At 48.4% G+C, this 15,933-nt stretch overlaps 1 protein-coding gene across 2 annotated transcripts; it reads left to right on the forward strand.

The window, feature by feature from the left end:
- Window positions 1-1,635: 1,635 nt before the first annotated feature.
- Znf23 (zinc finger protein 23) lies at window positions 1,636-10,312 on the forward strand. 2 transcript variants are annotated; one of them, XM_013012957.1, is made up of 5 exons: window positions 1,636-1,661; window positions 3,402-3,463; window positions 6,475-6,601; window positions 7,103-7,216; window positions 8,084-10,312. In XM_013012957.1, exons 2-5 carry the CDS (start codon window positions 3,428-3,430, stop codon window positions 9,880-9,882), a joined length of 2,076 nt encoding a protein of 691 aa, XP_012868411.1. In that variant the 5' UTR covers window positions 1,636-1,661; window positions 3,402-3,427; the 3' UTR covers window positions 9,883-10,312. The 2 variants fall into 2 exon arrangements, with proteins under 2 accessions (XP_012868411.1, XP_012868412.1); XM_013012958.1 differs by having other exon boundaries at window positions 8,087-10,312.
- Window positions 10,313-15,933: the final 5,621 nt, after the last annotated feature.

Below are 15,933 nucleotides of genomic sequence, written 5' to 3' on the forward strand. Positions count from 1 at the left end.
CAGGAACCTGCCCATCAAGTGATACCTGTTTGTGTTCTGAGCTCAAAGGAAGATGTCTGGAGATCAGGCTCTGGCTGGAAAACATTGCTTCTGAGGCCACACTGAGAACCTTGGAGAGCTCCACAGACACACGCTGAGACAGGGCTAGCACCGTGGACAGCGGTATAGTCTCTTCTATGGTTGGATAGCACTAAAACACCCCTACTGAGGGGGACACCTGTTGAAATTTCTGGAGACCTTGGCTTCTGTGTGTCTGGTGTGTGCAATCCTCTAAAGCCATTGCTCTTTCCTTTAGTTTAAATCTTGCCTCGTAAATCTAGTTTTCCATCTTTTTTTTTTTTTTTTGGTTGGTCATAGGGCTTGAACTCTGGGCCTAAGCGCTGTCCCTCAGCTCTTCAGCTCAAGGCTAGCACTCTACCACTTGAGCCACAGTGCCACTTCTGGTTTTCTGGTGTTTTTTTTAAATTGGAGATAAGAGCCTCAGGGACTTTCCTGCCCGGGCTGGCTTTGAACTGCAATCCTCAGCTCTCAGCCCCTGAGTAGCTAGGATTACATGTGTTTGCTACTGGCACCCAGCTCCATTATTTTTTAAGATTTAGTTTTGGTTTGAACTCAGTGTCTTATACTTGCTAGGCAGGTGCTCTACCACTGAGCCACACCAATTTAGAATAATTTTCACAAGTTCTGAAGTAAACCATATTTGGTTATATTTGATATGACATTGGACACACACATATAATAAATCAAGAATACTCTTTATATTGAAAAGTTATTTGTGACATTTCATTAATGCCTGATTTCGGGTAGTTTAGTGCTGAGTATTTACTTTTTTTAGTTTAGTCTTGAATATTTTTACATTTATTTTGCAAATGTCTTAATATTTATTACTAAACTCATGCTCCTTTATTTTGTGAATAAGACCTTGTCTACCATACTGTATTTCTTCAAATAATATATATTGAATTATTAATATAATAAATATCAAGAAATAAAGGAAATATTATAATCTTTGAGTTCTTGTAGATGAAAATCCTATAAATTACCCAAATGCAGAGTGTGTTTTCTGGATAAATTTCCAGCAGTTTTATCGTATGTTGTTGTTCCAGGAATAAACCTACTGTATAATGAAAGGAGTCACCCTGTGGTTCACTCAGAGCTTGGCCAGAAGATGTTTATTATTTTGGATAGCACTTTTGTGATTTTTGGAAACACCAGCAGACACAACCTTGCGGCTATGGCACTCAAATTCTATGTGTGCTGGCAAATGCGGACTACCTTATTAGGCTTTTAACCAAAGAGAGGTCAAGGTAGTATTGCTTATTACAAATGGTATGTTTCTCTTTTACTACATTGAAGCCAACAGTTTTTAAATGCAAGCTATTATTCATGAGTTTGTAGGTCATTATTTATGAGGTTCATGGCAGGAACAAAGTGAATATAATAACATACTTATTTAAAAAGGGACAACTGAGGCAGAGAGCACGGAATCTACTTGGTTAGGACTGCGGGCAAGGACCAGAGGAGAAGCGCTCGGGTTGGTTGGTGACGGGCCGCAGGGGCGGGGCGAGAGCACCATCGAGAGGAGAGCCGCTGCTCCTAGAGGGGCTCGGCCCTCCTGATGACGCGCTTCCGGCTGCGCCGCGAAGCTGCGGGCTGCGGAGGTGAGTGCGGGGCTGCGGGCACCGCGCGGTACGTGGCCCGGGGCCGGGTGAGCTCGGAGCGCGTCCCTTCCTCGAGTGGCCTGGGTGAGCTCGGCCTTCCGGTCGGTTGTGGTGGAGACCGAGTCCCGAGTCCGGGGAGGGGAACACGTGGGGGCCCGGGGGTCCTCTGGCCTGGGGCTTTGGCCTCGCCCGGGGGAGGCCACACCCGCACCGCCGCGCGGGGTCGGCCTCGGAGGCGCCGGGGCGCCGGTGTCTGCGGGCCGCAGCTGCTGGCGGGGCTGTCGCACGCTGGTACCAGTTGAGGTCGCGCAGGGGCTTTCCACGCCTTCTAAGGCAGGAGCCCGTGTTGTCGGGCTGAGCCAGGGCTGTGAATCGGGGCCGAGGGAGTGTGCAGAAGCACACCTTGTCCCAGGCACCCTGAGCAGGAGCCCGGCTCGTGGCCAAGGCAGAAGCGACGCCAGCCCCTAAAGTACCTAGGCTGGAAGAGGACAACGACTTCAAAACGACTTCTTCAGTATATAAAAAAAGAACTTAATCGGCTCTAGAATATAGGCATAGTAGTTTCAGAATTGCTAGTTTATATCCTCGTAGGAAAAAAATAAATTTACTGCTTAGGGTACAGTATTTGGATACAGGTCTTCTGTTGAACCCTACTTGCCAGTACTGTTTTCCAGAGTTACTTCTCCCTTCAATGTGGTTTGGTTATACATTGACAAATATAGTTGGGTTCATTTGCTTTTGTTTGTATTTCGTTTTGGGACTTCACATCCAACCTATCCTGGTTGTGTGTTTTGGGGAATATAAGCTGAGTGTCATAGTGCTCACTGGTAATCCCAGTACTCCTGATGCTGACACAGGATCCAGAGTTCAAGGACAGCACGGGTTACATAGTGAGTTCAAAGTTAGTCCGAATTACATAGTAAAATCGTATGTTTAAAAAAAAATCACACACGTACTAGCAAAATCATCACCGTAAACACATCACCCTATGAAGAAAGAACATTGCTGCATCTGTGTTCTTCACTCACCAATAACTGTCACACTTTGTTAGTTATAGCTTATTTAAAGAAAGATGTTACAGAACCAAGAATAGCTAAGGACAATTGGAAATAGAACAAAGTGAGGGCTGGGTGCGTAGCTCAATGATAGAATGGTGGCCTGGTATGTGCAAGGCCTGGGTTCAATCTCCAGATTTCCTATAAAGTTTCAGTAATAAAGACAACATAACGGACCAGTGAGTTCCACGAAAATAAAAATAAAAAGGTATTACATGTGCCTGTGTGTTGTAAACAACATGTTTGTTGTTTTTAAGCTTTATATAAGTGATAACATATAGTGTCTATAGTTGTCTGGTACTTGCATAATTTAGTATTTGTTCCTAAATTCGCATTGCCATGTGTCACGTTGCCGTGTGATTGGGTATGATGCTTGTTTACAGAAAGAAATGAGTAAACAATCTTGAGAACATCTATCTCTTGAACTGAACTGATATATGTTCTATTGTTCTTTAGGCTCTGCATGCATTTTGCATACACTTTTATAGGATGTTTTTCGGAACTGTCAAATCTTGGGTTTCTTGCAACGAGTATTAGGGCATCAGTGGCATCTAGAAGTCAGTGGGCACTGAGCCGGTGAGCAGATGGCTCCTGTTTCTGCTGTCTGGATGCCTTTGCCTGGGCCTCAGGTTGTCTGTGTTGCTCCTGTGGCTTGTTTCAATTCCCTGTCTCTGTTTTTCCTCAGCTTCAACCCTTCTGTGAGGAGACCTGATGATGACGGCCATGCTCTTGACAGCCTGGCCTCAGGTGAGTGGTATGTGTGGGTCCTTCAGGTCTTTCTCTTGGCCCTTTCAGATTGAGAGCTGAGAACGTTGCTGGTGAGTGTTTGACTGGAACCTATGTCCATATCCCAGACTGGAACTTGTGGGAAAGGTGGCAGTGGAGGAGTGGCAGAGATTGGGCGAGTGACTGGTGGAGGCAGCAGGAAAGTGAGCCCTTTTGGGAGGAGGCACAGTGAAGGTCTCTGCTCCTCTGTGCAGGAGCACTCCCAGCAGAGGGCGCTGAGTAAATGGGACCACAGAAGCTGCCCTACTTGGCTGCCTTGTGCATGGGTGTAAATAGAGGAGACTTACAGCAGTTTGGGATTGTCAGTGGCAAAGGTGGCAGGCGAGAGAAGAAACAGGACCAGATCAGCCAGAAGTATGGCCTCCTCCAGTGAAGAAGAGAGGACATGGTGACGGGGAGTGGGATCAAAGAAGAAGGTGGGCTATGTCCCATTGTGTCCTTGGGAAGCTTCCAGAGTTTACGGTATAGTGGCTCAGAACTTACATTTCTGTTCTTTGTTGTTTTGTTTTTGTTTATTAGAGTCTTACATGTAGCCCAGGATGACCTTGAACTCTCAATCTTCCTGTCTCAGGCTCCCAAGTACTGACATTACAGGCATATGCTGCCATGCCTAGACAGATTTTTTTTTTTTTTTTTTTGGTGCCAGTCTTGGGGCTTGAATTCAGTGCTTAGGTGCTCTCCCTGAGCTTTTTTGCTTAAAGCTAGAGCCCTACTATTTGAGTTACAGCTTCACTTCCAGCATTTTAGTGGTTAATTGGAGCTAGAGTCTTATAGACTTTCCTACCTGGGCTGGCTTCCAGCCTCAATCCCCAGATCTTAGCCTCGTGAGTAGTTAGGATTCCAGATGTGAGCCACCAGTACCTAGCTTGCTTGGCCAGATTTCATGTTTTTGATAAGAGTCCTTGACTCTTTCCCTCCAAAATCAGATTTTACATACACTTCTGGAGACTCATCTGTGGGCCTCTATGAACTCCCCGCTGGGAATAGTTGTAGTTGCAGTAACATTGGCAGTGTGCTTTAAGGCTTAGTGTGCTACAGTCACAATACCATCATATTGTGCTCTTGCATGGTCCTCCAGGTGCTGTTTTAGGTAGGTCTAACACCACTGTTAGATGTTAGCTGATAGTTAGATGAATGTTGGACATTCATTCTGCCAAAAAGAAATGGAGGCAAAGGGAAGTAATGTGCCCAGGATCATAAAGTTACATGGTTCATAACTGCCCATCCATACAAGAGCTGGGGAGCCAGTGTTGTAATGTGATGAGATTTTTTTTTTCTTTTTTGGCCGGTCCTGGGGCTTGAACTCTGGGCCCGAGCTTCTTTTTGCCCCAGGCTAGCACTCTACCACTTGAACTATAGTGTACTTTCTGCTTTTTCTTTGTATGTGGTACTGAGGAATTGAACCCAGGGCTTCATGTATGCTGTGCAAGCACTCTACCGTTCAGCTACCTTCCTGGCCCAGTGTGATGAGATTTGTGACAACTGTGTGGAATAATTTTTTTTTTTTGGTTGGTCATGGGCCTTGGGCGCTGTCCTTCAGCTCTTCAGCTCAAGGCTAGCGCTCTACCACTTGAGCCACACTGCCATTTCTGGCTTTTTCTGCTTATGTGGTGCTGAGGAATTGAACCCAGGGCCTCATGCATGCAAGGCAAGCACTCTACCACTGAGCCACCTTCCCAGCCCCTGTGTGGAATAATTTTTAGGAGACATTAAAAAATGAAGTTACCATTCCAGAAAGAATTCTGCTGGTCCAGGTGATGTGAGCTTCCTCAAGGAATGTCAGTGTTCAAGAGGAAGAATCCAACTTAGTGACTGAGACATAAAAATGTTTAGGATGTAGAAGTTCACATGATTAGAGAGGAGAATCAAGAACAACCTTGAGGGTTCCTGTGTGGATGGTGCTGAAACCAGCTGAGGAATGAATTAGGAGATGCCAGCTGTCTGGGAAAAAGGCAGTGGTATGCAGGGAAGGCCTTTAATTTTGTGCAGAGAAGCTACTTGTCCTGTCAAAGGCCATGCAAAGAGGACTCACAGAAATACCTGTGATTGGACTAGAATTGTTAGTGGGTAGAGGTTTGAGGACCCAAAAGAAAAATCGCAGCGGAGAGGCAATTCCCTGCCAGGATTTGGACTTGAGAGGCAACCCTTTCTGGGGTTACAGAAAGCTGAGCTGGCACAAGGAGAGTCCACCAGGGCCTGTAGTGGGCCAGGAGGGCACAATTGGGCCTGGGAGTGATGCACTGCATCAGCTCTGAGCCAGACAGCTTGTGCACCATATAGCTCAGTGGCAAGAAGAGGAGACACCATGAGGATGGAAGAGCAGCTGGCCCATAAAGCTGTACTTTCTTCTCTCCTGCACCTTACTAGAGAAGCAGTGAGGTCTTGGGAGAAATTGAATAGCAGAGGACACTGGAAGAAGCTGTGTGTTGAGATACTCCTAGCCTGGGTGGCCCTGAGCTTCCTCTGCTGGCCATGCTGGAACAGAGCCCAGATCCCCTGGTGGTTGTGAAAACAGATGGCAGGTGAGATGGAAGCCAGGCTTGTTGTTTGGGAGTGGCTTGTGGAGGTTACGAGTGAGGTGCAGACAGTGGAGAGGGTCTAAGGTTAGGCACAGAAGGGCCAAGAGCTCACAGGGATGAAGTAGGAATGGCTGGTGGATCCATCTTGACTTCCTGTGGAGGGCATGGCCTATCTAAAAGAGCAGAATTGCTTTATGGGTGTTTGCTTATAAATTTGTTTTTCAGCCCCATTTATGTTACCATCATGAGTACAAATAAGGGTATGTGCTTTTTCTGCTGTGAGAGAAGATGGGTATTCCCTAGTTTACTTTGCTGGTGATTTTTTTTCTCAGCTCTCATTAATGTTGTGCTTTTCACAAGCTCCCTCCCCATGCCCTTATACTGCCCTGTGCCCCTCACTTAGGGCCTGAGCCGTGGAATTGGCCCTAGGGCAGCAGGAACCTGTTGTTTCAGAAGTCGGTGACCTTCGAGGATGTGGCTGTGTACTTCACTCAGGTGGAATGGGATGGCCTGTCTCCTGCACAGAGGGCCCTGTACAGGGACGTGATGCTGGAGAACTATGGGAATGTGGCCTCCCTTGGTAAGGCTGCTGTCCTTCTGGGATTCAAACTTTACCATTTGGGGTTTCCTAGCTCTCTTTTCTGTTGTATTATGGTGGGGTCTGGTAATCTTTATTCAGTGAACCCTTCTAGGGATGTTTCTAATTTCCTTGCTATAGAGATTGCTGAAAAGGGCAAACCCCAAACCCTTTTGGTGCCAACTTAGGACTTTGCAAAGAATAATATATATAATTTTGACCTGCCCTAGGGAAGCTGTGTTTTAGACACATTAACTTCCTCTCCCAAAGGGCATCGTCAGGTCCGCTCACTATACTGTAAGGATCTCACTGGTCTTCAGAGTATTTTAGGACCAGGGCAAAGAATGGTGTCCCTGTGGGCAGACTCTCCCATCTTGCTCCATGTTCATTCTCCTGGTCCTTCTCATCCCACCCTCACCTTTCCCAGACATCTCACCTACCCTCCCCACTGCAGGAGTCTGAGAAGTAGGTAATTACTCATCTCTCCTATCTCCTCCCAACCAGGACTTCCACTTCTCAAACCTGCTGTGATCTCACAGCTGGAAGAAGGAGATGAGCTGGTGGGTCCATTTCCTCTGGCCACTGGAACTGGAATGGGTTCCTGGGACTTCTGGACTGGTAAGGAACATATTGTCCAGTACCATACAAATATGCCCTATTTATTGGCCAGCCATGCAAGTGTTTTTTTAAAATTTTTGCTGGGGATTGAACTCAGGGCCCACTTACCACTCTTTCAAATGTGCAGATTGTCAGTTAGGAAATCTTGGGCCCACCAGGAGTCTTCATTTCTGATCATATTCTAAGGTCCTTAATGAAAGGTATTTGCATGTACAGGCAGCTGCCTGTAGAATGAAGTTCACAAAGCAGCCATCATGATTTCAGCTGAAGATAGAAACATTAATCCCATCCATGTTTGTATGTTAATTGGGTCAGGAATCAAATAAGCTCTAGGCAAGCAAAAGGGGAAGGCAGAAGGCATGAGGCCCATGTCAGCAGAGTTGATCTTTAAAATACATTTCTTGGCTGGGTGTGGTGACTCACATATGTAGTCCCAGTTTAGTAATTCCAGCTTCTCAGGAGGTGGAAATGGAAAGATTGCAGTTCCAGACCAAAAGCAAAAGGTTACCAAGTTATCAAGATCCTGTCTTGGTGAGCAAGGTGAGTTCACGGCATGCAGTGTTTGCAGCAGTCCAGGAGGTAGAGGTAGGAGGATCAGGGTCTAAAGCTGGCCAGGGCAAAAATGCTCAAGAACATCTGAAAAACTAAAGCATAGCTCGTGCCATAGAGCACTTGTGAGCTTAGTTCTTCTCATTTTTCTTTGCACAAATGGACTCTCCTCTGTGCACTCATCTTACTTTTCCATTTAATAATACCTTGGATGCTTTTTCATGTTAGCATGTATGGATTTCTTTCTTCTGCATGTTTTCTAATGGTTCATTTTCTGTTTTTTGGGTTTTTTTTGTGTGTGTGTGTTTTTTTAAATAGTAGATGTTGATGTCCAGACTGGCAGTAATTTGACAAAGGAAATGTATGAAGAAAAAGACAGTAGATTGGTTGAAGTTCACAGAGACTTTTCCCAGGAAACAGACTTTTCAGCAGACTGTGTATTAGGGCAACAGCAGGAACTCCACGCAGCAGGATGTGTGAAAAGGGAGAACAGTAGCACCGCTGATGGAACGGTGAAAGATGAGATGAGCCTCCCAGAAGAGTGTCCCACCAGTCAGAGTCCAAACTTGTTACAGTGTCCTACAATCTGTCCTGGAGAGCGACACCCTGAGTGTACAGGAGTGAGGAGAGCCTTTGGCTTAGAGAAGAAACTCATTAAGCTTGAAATAACTAGTACTGGGGAGACACTTTTGAAATGTGAAGATTCAGCGGACTCCTCGAGATGTGCCCCTCAGCTTACTCAGCATCTAGAAAGCTACACTGAGAAGCCTTATCAGTGCACAGACTGCGGCAAAGCCTTCAGCATCAATGCAGAATTAATCTGGCATCAAAGACTTCATAGTGGAGGGAAACCCTTCAAATGTGTGGAGTGTGGGAAATGCTTCAGCTACAGTTCCCACTATATCACACACCGGGCAATCCACAGTGGGGAGAAGCCTTATCAGTGTAAGGTGTGTGGGAAGGCCTTCAGTGTTAATGGGAGTCTAAGCAGGCACCAGAGGACCCATACAGGAGAGAAGCCCTATCAGTGTCAGGAGTGCGGCAGTGGCTTCAGCTGCAGCTCTGCATATATTACCCATCAGAGAGTCCACACTGGAGAGAAACCCTATGAGTGTAATGACTGTGGGAAAGCTTTCAATGTTAATGCAAAATTAGTCCAACATCAGAGAATCCACACTGGAGAGAAGCCTTACGAGTGCAGCGAGTGTGGGAAAGGCTTCAGGTGCAGCTCCCAGCTCCGGCAGCACCAGAGTGTCCACACGGGAGAGAAGCCCTTTCAGTGTCAAGAGTGTGAAAAAGCCTTCAGCAATAATGCGAAGCTCATTCAGCACCAAAGGATCCACACAGGGGAGAAACCCTATGGATGCAGCGAATGTGGAAAAGCCTTTAGCGTCAAAGGGAAGTTAATCCAGCACCAGAGGATCCACACAGGCGAGAAGCCTTACCTGTGCCGTGAATGTGGGAAAGCCTTCAGGTGCAACTCGCAGCTCCGGCAGCATATGAGAACCCATACTGGAGAGAAGCCCTATGAGTGCCACGAGTGTGGAAAGGCCTTCAGCGTCAATGCCAAACTAATGCAGCATCAGAGAATTCACACTGGAGAGAAACCATTTCAGTGTAACGAGTGTGGGAAATGCTTTACCTCTAAAAGAAACCTCCTGGATCACCATCGAATCCACACTGGGGAGAAACCCTTTCAGTGTAAACAATGTGGGAAAGCCTTCAGCATCAATGCCAAGTTAACCAGGCATCAGCGAATACACACTGGGGAGAAGCCTTTTAAGTGTGTGGAATGTGAGAAAGCATTCAGCTGTAGTTCTGACTACATCGTGCACCAGAGAATCCATACTGGAGAGAAACCCTTCCAGTGTAAGGAGTGTGGCAAAGCCTTTCATGTCAATGCCCATTTAATCCGACATCAGAGGAGCCACACAGGGGAGAAGCCGTTCCGCTGTGTGGAGTGTGGCAAAGGCTTCAGCTTCAGTTCTGACTGTATCATACACCAAACTGTCCACACTTGGAAGAAGCCCTATGTGTGCAGTGTGTGTCGGAAGGCTTTTAGGTTTAGCTTCCAACTTAATCAGCATCAGAATGTCCATAATGATGCAAAGGCCTAGTATCAAGAGGGGTGAAGATGATGGAAAGCAAATGCCACAATGAATCATGTGTGCATTGCCACAGTTACCTGGGGGAAGGCCCTGAGAGGGAAATGAATGTGGTGGAGTTCCAGCAAGGCTTTCCTGTTTCAATCAGGACAGATGACCAGTTAAAATATCTAATTTTTATGTCAGGTACCGATCAGGAAATGAGAAAAGATCCCTAGAAGCATCAAGAAAAGCAGATTTTTCAAGGATTAAACAGTTGTTTTGCAGTATATTTGTGGAGAAAATTAGAATTCTCCATGGAGAACCACCATAGGATACTTGAATAAAAGGAAACTGATAGAAATGTTCTTGGATAGGAAAATCCATATTGTTAAAATTTCAAGCTAGGTACTGGTGGCTCACGCCAGCTCTACTCAGGAGACTGAGATCTGAGGATCATGGTTTAAAGCCCAGCCAGGGCAGGAATGTCTGTGGGACTCTTATCCAATAACCACCAAAAAGCCAGAAGTGGAGCTGTGACTCAACTGGTAGCCTTGAGCTAAAGCTCTCAGGGACAGTGCTTGGCACTGAGTTCAAGTCATGGGATCAGCACATAAAAAGATGTCATTACCAAAATTAATATATTTATGTTTAACTTTTGACAACAAGCATGTACTACTTTTGTAAAAAGGAAAGACAATAAAGATTACTTTTGAAAAGGAAAAGGATGAGCATTTTTATTTGTTGTGTACTCTAGAAAACCTTCAAAAAAATGTCAGATACAAGGAAGAAGCCAACAATAAGCAAATTGTGGATACATTTAAACATTTTTTCCCCCTAAATATCCCAAGGTAAAGTTAAAGTACAAGATTGAAAGTACTTAATTTGTGATGTATACAGAGAGATTTTTTTTTTTAATTTTTTTTTGGGTCCGGTCGTGGGCCTGAACTCTGGGCCTGGGCGCTATCCCTCAGCTCTTCAGCTCAAGGCTAGCGCTCTACCACTTGAGCCACAGCGCCACTTCCGGCTTTTTTCTTTTTGCTTATGTGGTGCTGAGGAATCGAACCCAGGGCCTCATGTACGCAAAGCAAGCGCTCTACCACTGAGCCACCTTCCCAGCCCCTACAGAGAGATTTTTAACAATTCAAAGATGTAACATTGTGGAGTGAGGCTCAAGTGGTATAACACCTGCCTAGGAAGCACCAGGCTCTGAAATCAATGAGAGAAAATAGAAAATTGAGGTTTGAACTCAGCCATGTGTTTGCTAGACAAGTACTCTACCAGTCGAGTAACATCTCTAAGCCTTAGGTTTGTCTGTTGCACAGTATGTTGGGCTGTCTATTACACATGCAGCTCTCAAAATGACATTTACTATAGATTCTCATTAAGTGTAAAGCTCATTCAAGAAAATGTTAGGTTCCTATTTTGTAGTAAGTGGAACCTCTATGTAAACATGGCTCACAAGGTCCTGAAGGCAGAAGTCTGCAGTAGATTTTTTTTTTTTTTTGGGTCCGGTTGTGGGGCCTGAACTCTGGGCCTGGACGCTGTCCCTCAGCTCTTCAGCTCAGGGCTAGCGCTCTACCACTTGAGCCACAGCGCCACTTCTGGCTTTTTTTCTTTTTGCTTATGTGGTACTGAGGAATTGAACCCAGGGCCTCATGCATGCAAGGCAAGCACTCTACCACTGAGCCACCTTCCCAGCCATCTGCGGTAGATTAGTTCTACTCTTGTGCTCTTCAAGGTCTCTTTCTTCACGGAAGCCTTGGAAGTTCAAGCTACTCTTCAGAAGACAATTCCCAGCTCTTTAAAGAAATTCTGAGCAACTAAAAAGAGCAACTAGAATTGTCAGGAAGCTTCGGAGCAGCAGGCGTGGGAATAAAGTGAAGAGGAACGGGCTGGTGGCCTGTTGGTGCTGAAGGAAGCATCTACAGAAGCCAACATCCACTTGCGGAGATCCTAGACCACTGGGGTCCGGAGAGGTGCTGCCTGGGCCCAATGTTAAGGCCACCCCAAGCTGTGCCTCGCCCTCCCCTCTCCCTGAGCACCTTGCCCTCCACTTGTTTCTCTTCTCCTCCCCACATTTGCTATCTCTTATCCCTTCCTGCTGTCCCCTCCACAGGCCTTTTGGCTCAGCTGTTTGCAGAGCTGACAGAGAGGACTGGAGTCTGCGTCTTGTGGAGTCTCCTTGTGGTCCTACAGGACACTTAAGAAGGACAGGCCATGTTTGGCAGAGCACCTTTGTGCAGTGATGTGCTGGGGTAGGCAGGATGCTCCATACGGGGCTCTCGGAGACTTCTCAGGCCCGCTCAGCCTGGAGCCCCGCCAGGCATTCATTCAAGCTGTGCAGGCATGGCTGCTTGAGGTGCCCGTGTCCACCGATCCTTTCTGCTCTGTAACCTGAGCATGATGGCCTCTCATTCTCCCACTTCCAGATGTATGAAGCAGAACACATGGAGACACTCAGTTTGGCTTTTCGCCCATTTTGTTTCCAAATCAGATGAAGTTGTGGCCTCTACCCCTGCTATGCCCATGGGCCCCGGGCCCAATGTCTCTCCACCATTTTGGGGTTTGTTTATGGCGCATGGTTGAGGCCCTCTCTTCTGCCGCTGCCCAACTTCTCCATCTCCTTCCCACCCTGGCCCAGGCCCTGAGCTTGCTGGGAGCTGCTCTGTGTGAGAGCTGCAGCTGTGTGGCAATCCAGTTCAGGGCAGGCTCTTGCTGATAGAGGAGCTGTGTGCCTCCATGTTGTCCTCCCTCCTCTGGTCGTGGACACTCCACCTAGTGGCCACAAATACCCTGGGCTGGGCTCCTTTGGCAAGTCAGGGCTGGGGGAGGATGTGGATCTAGCTGATTGCCTGTCACACTCACAGCCAGGGCTTCTCGGGTGTCTGGGTATCTTTGCAAAATGAGAGGAGAAGGGCATTTAAGACCTCATGCACCAATGGCTGCATGATGCAGGGTTGGGGAGCATTGAGACTCAACACGATAAAGGTTTTAAGGGTCAACAGCAAAAGATTTGTTTTTCTTTTTTCTTTTTTTGTCAGTCATGGAGCTTGAACTCTGAGCCTGAACACTGTCCCTAAAAGGCGAGTGCTCACCACTTAAGCCACAGCGCCACTTATCGGTTTTCTGGTGGTTTATTGGAGTTAAGAGTTTCATGGCCTTTCCTGCTTTGGATGGCTTTGAACCTCAATCCTCAGATCTCAGCCTCCTGAGTAGCTAGGATTACAGACTTGAGCCACTGGCGCCAGGCCAGCAAAAGATTTCTTTTTATTTTTTAAAGGGAGGTAAACCAATTTAATATAACTGCTTCCCGGGACGCCAGATCCACTTGGTGCCTTAAATTTGCTCTGATTGTGATGGAGCTCTGCCTGATGGAGAGAACTCCTCATCCATTTGATGGCTTCGGTTTCATATCTATATCGAGATATATGCATCTGTTCCACACATGCAATCATATATAATACATATTTAAATATAGAGCATACTTTATATAATTTATAGATATTATGTTTATGTATATGGAGAAATAATCAGAAAGAGAACTGGTTCCATAAGCATTGAAAATGAGGTTCCTAGATTCTCATACACCCATGGGAGAGGAAAGTCAGTTGGGAAGGTGGAGTGCTTAGTTCTGCACAATGTGACACGTTCCTGGAGAGCCATTGTCCAGACAGACATCACCGCCCCGCCACACCAGCTGCTCCAAGTTCACAGAGCTGGGGGAAAGGCTAGTAGTCAGATCTAATTTACCCCCTTAAGAGAGGCAGAGGACAGTTCCCTAGGGGGTAGAGGCGGTGCTGAGGAACTCTGTGTACAGTATGCCACACAATCTTGATTTTGCCTATATCCGGATTTTGGTTATCTTTTTTTCTTTGCATGCAGACGTGGTAACCGGCTGGAGAAGTGTCTCCGCATCTCTGGCCTTCATTTTATCATTGTAAAATGGGGTGATAGGAGAACCTCCTTCTCAGGTGTGGTTGTGAGGGCCAAATTATCTGCTGCACAATTGTACACATACACAGCCCCAAATCACAGGCGTGCACGCACACACACACACACACACACATGGATGCAGGCAGAGTTCCCACATACAGAGGCTCATGTGGCAGGACTCACAGGGAACCCCACTCTCACCCACACCCCTCTTCCTGCTCCTGGAGCTCCAGTGGCCAGTGTTGGCCATTCCTGTGAGAAAGCTGGTGCCCGGGTGCCCTCACCCCAGAGGCCCTACTGAACATCTCACCTGGCAGCCAGCAGAGATGAAGGCAGACTCGAATCCCCAGAACACACGAGGGAGAGGAGAGGAGGCAGCTAGGCCTCTTTCCATTCACTACCCGCCCTGGCCACCAGGGCGGCTCCAGACTGAGACCCAGAAGGGCCCCAGGCCATGGAGTCCCAGTCTCCATCCAATGGTGATGGAGACACTGAGGCCCAGGGATGGATGGGACGCCCCCTAGCCTCACACAGCTAGCCATGGCTCATGGTCTTTTATTTAGCCCTGGGGATTGGACAGGTGGATAGGGCTAACCCTGACCTTCCCAGGTCACAAATAGCCACTACAGGCCTCTGGGACAAGGCAAATGGTGTTTGGGGCCGCGTGGGAAGTCCCTGCTCCCTGCAGCACCCACAGAACTGAGACAGGAACTGTAAAAAGATTTAAGAGTCACTGAGAAGCTAGGTGCTGGTGGTGCATGCCTGTAATCCTAGCTTCTTATGAGATCTAAGGATCACAGTTTGAAGCCAGTCTGGGCAGGAAAGTCTGTGAGACTCTTATCTCCACTAAACTATCCAAAAAGCTGGAAGTGGAGCTGTGGTTCAAGTAGTAGAGCCTTGAGTTAAAGACATTCAGGGCCAGCACTCAGGCCTGTGTTCAAGTCCTAGGACTGGCACACAAAAAGTCACTGAGGAGAAAGTCTGATGTCTCCTATCCAACCACCCATGTCCTGTGTGAAGGTGGACTTCTCTGGGCTTTAGGCTCCTGGTGAATGCAGGGCTGGGCTGGATCCGGGACTCTGGAAGGTTCTTCCTGCCCTAACAGTCTCTGTGGGGTTTTGACTGTCCAGCTTTGTCCATCTGCTCAGACCCTGGGGATCCATGCATGAAGTGACCTGGCCACAGCACCCAAGCCCAGTACTCCGTGGCTGCGGCCCTCACTACTCTAAGCCGGGAGCTGTTTGGGGCACAGAGAAGCCTCAGCCCTGGAGACCCCCGTCCCTGCACACAAAATGTGATATTTGTAGCCCTGGGTGGGGGTGGGGAGGTCTAAAGTCTTCCACCTTCAGTGTGGATCAGAGGCTCTGTACCTGCGGGGTGCTGGTACCCTCCCATCCCAGAATGCCATGCTTGGGGCGTGGAGTGCCTGGCCGGCCTGGTCAGGAGAGGAAATGGAAGCTCAGCGGCAAACATGGCTGTCCAGTCACCTGCGGGTGGGGTGCGCTGGGAGCCTTGTGAAGGGTCCAGTAGGTCGAGCTGGGGGTGGGGGGTGGGGTCCATGGGTTCCAGGGTCCCTTGAGAGGAGGGAGGCCAGCAGCCTCCATCCTCCTGGCCTCTCCCCCACCTGGTCTGCTATCCCGGCACTGGGCCCCCCCATCTCCCCCCTCCCCGGGACTCCCCCCTCCTTCTGTTCCACAATGTCTCGGGCCAACCTCGGCCAAGGGGGGAGGAGAGGGGCGAGGCCCGGAAGACCTCAGGCCCCAAGCGCTGCAGACCCAGGCTTTCCAGACCTCCAGCACCTTCCAGGCCTCCTGGGGGCTCCCGCCTGGGATCCGAGCCTCCGGTCCTCTCCATGCTCCCGGCCGGAACCGCCCTCCAGCCTGATCTCCTCCAGCCTCATCTCCCCGGCCTCGGGCTGGTCCCCAAGTGGCTGCCACGTTCCCCAGGTGTGGCTCCCCACCCTCTTCCCGGCCACGGAAATCCCGCCACCCGCAGCCCGGGCCGGGCCTCCCCTCGCACTGAGCCTCCTCCCTGGCGGCCTCCGGCCCCAGGGGCTCACCCTCAACCAACCACGGTAAGGGACTGTTCTGCCACGGGGCTCCCGTGTCCGCCTCGCCCCCCACCCGTGTCTGCCGGGGCGGCGGGGGG

The sequence above is a fragment of the Dipodomys ordii genome, unplaced genomic scaffold (assembly GCF_000151885.1).
Source record: "Dipodomys ordii isolate 6190 unplaced genomic scaffold, Dord_2.0 Scaffold18, whole genome shotgun sequence".
Taxonomy (NCBI): domain Eukaryota; kingdom Metazoa; phylum Chordata; class Mammalia; order Rodentia; family Heteromyidae; genus Dipodomys; species Dipodomys ordii.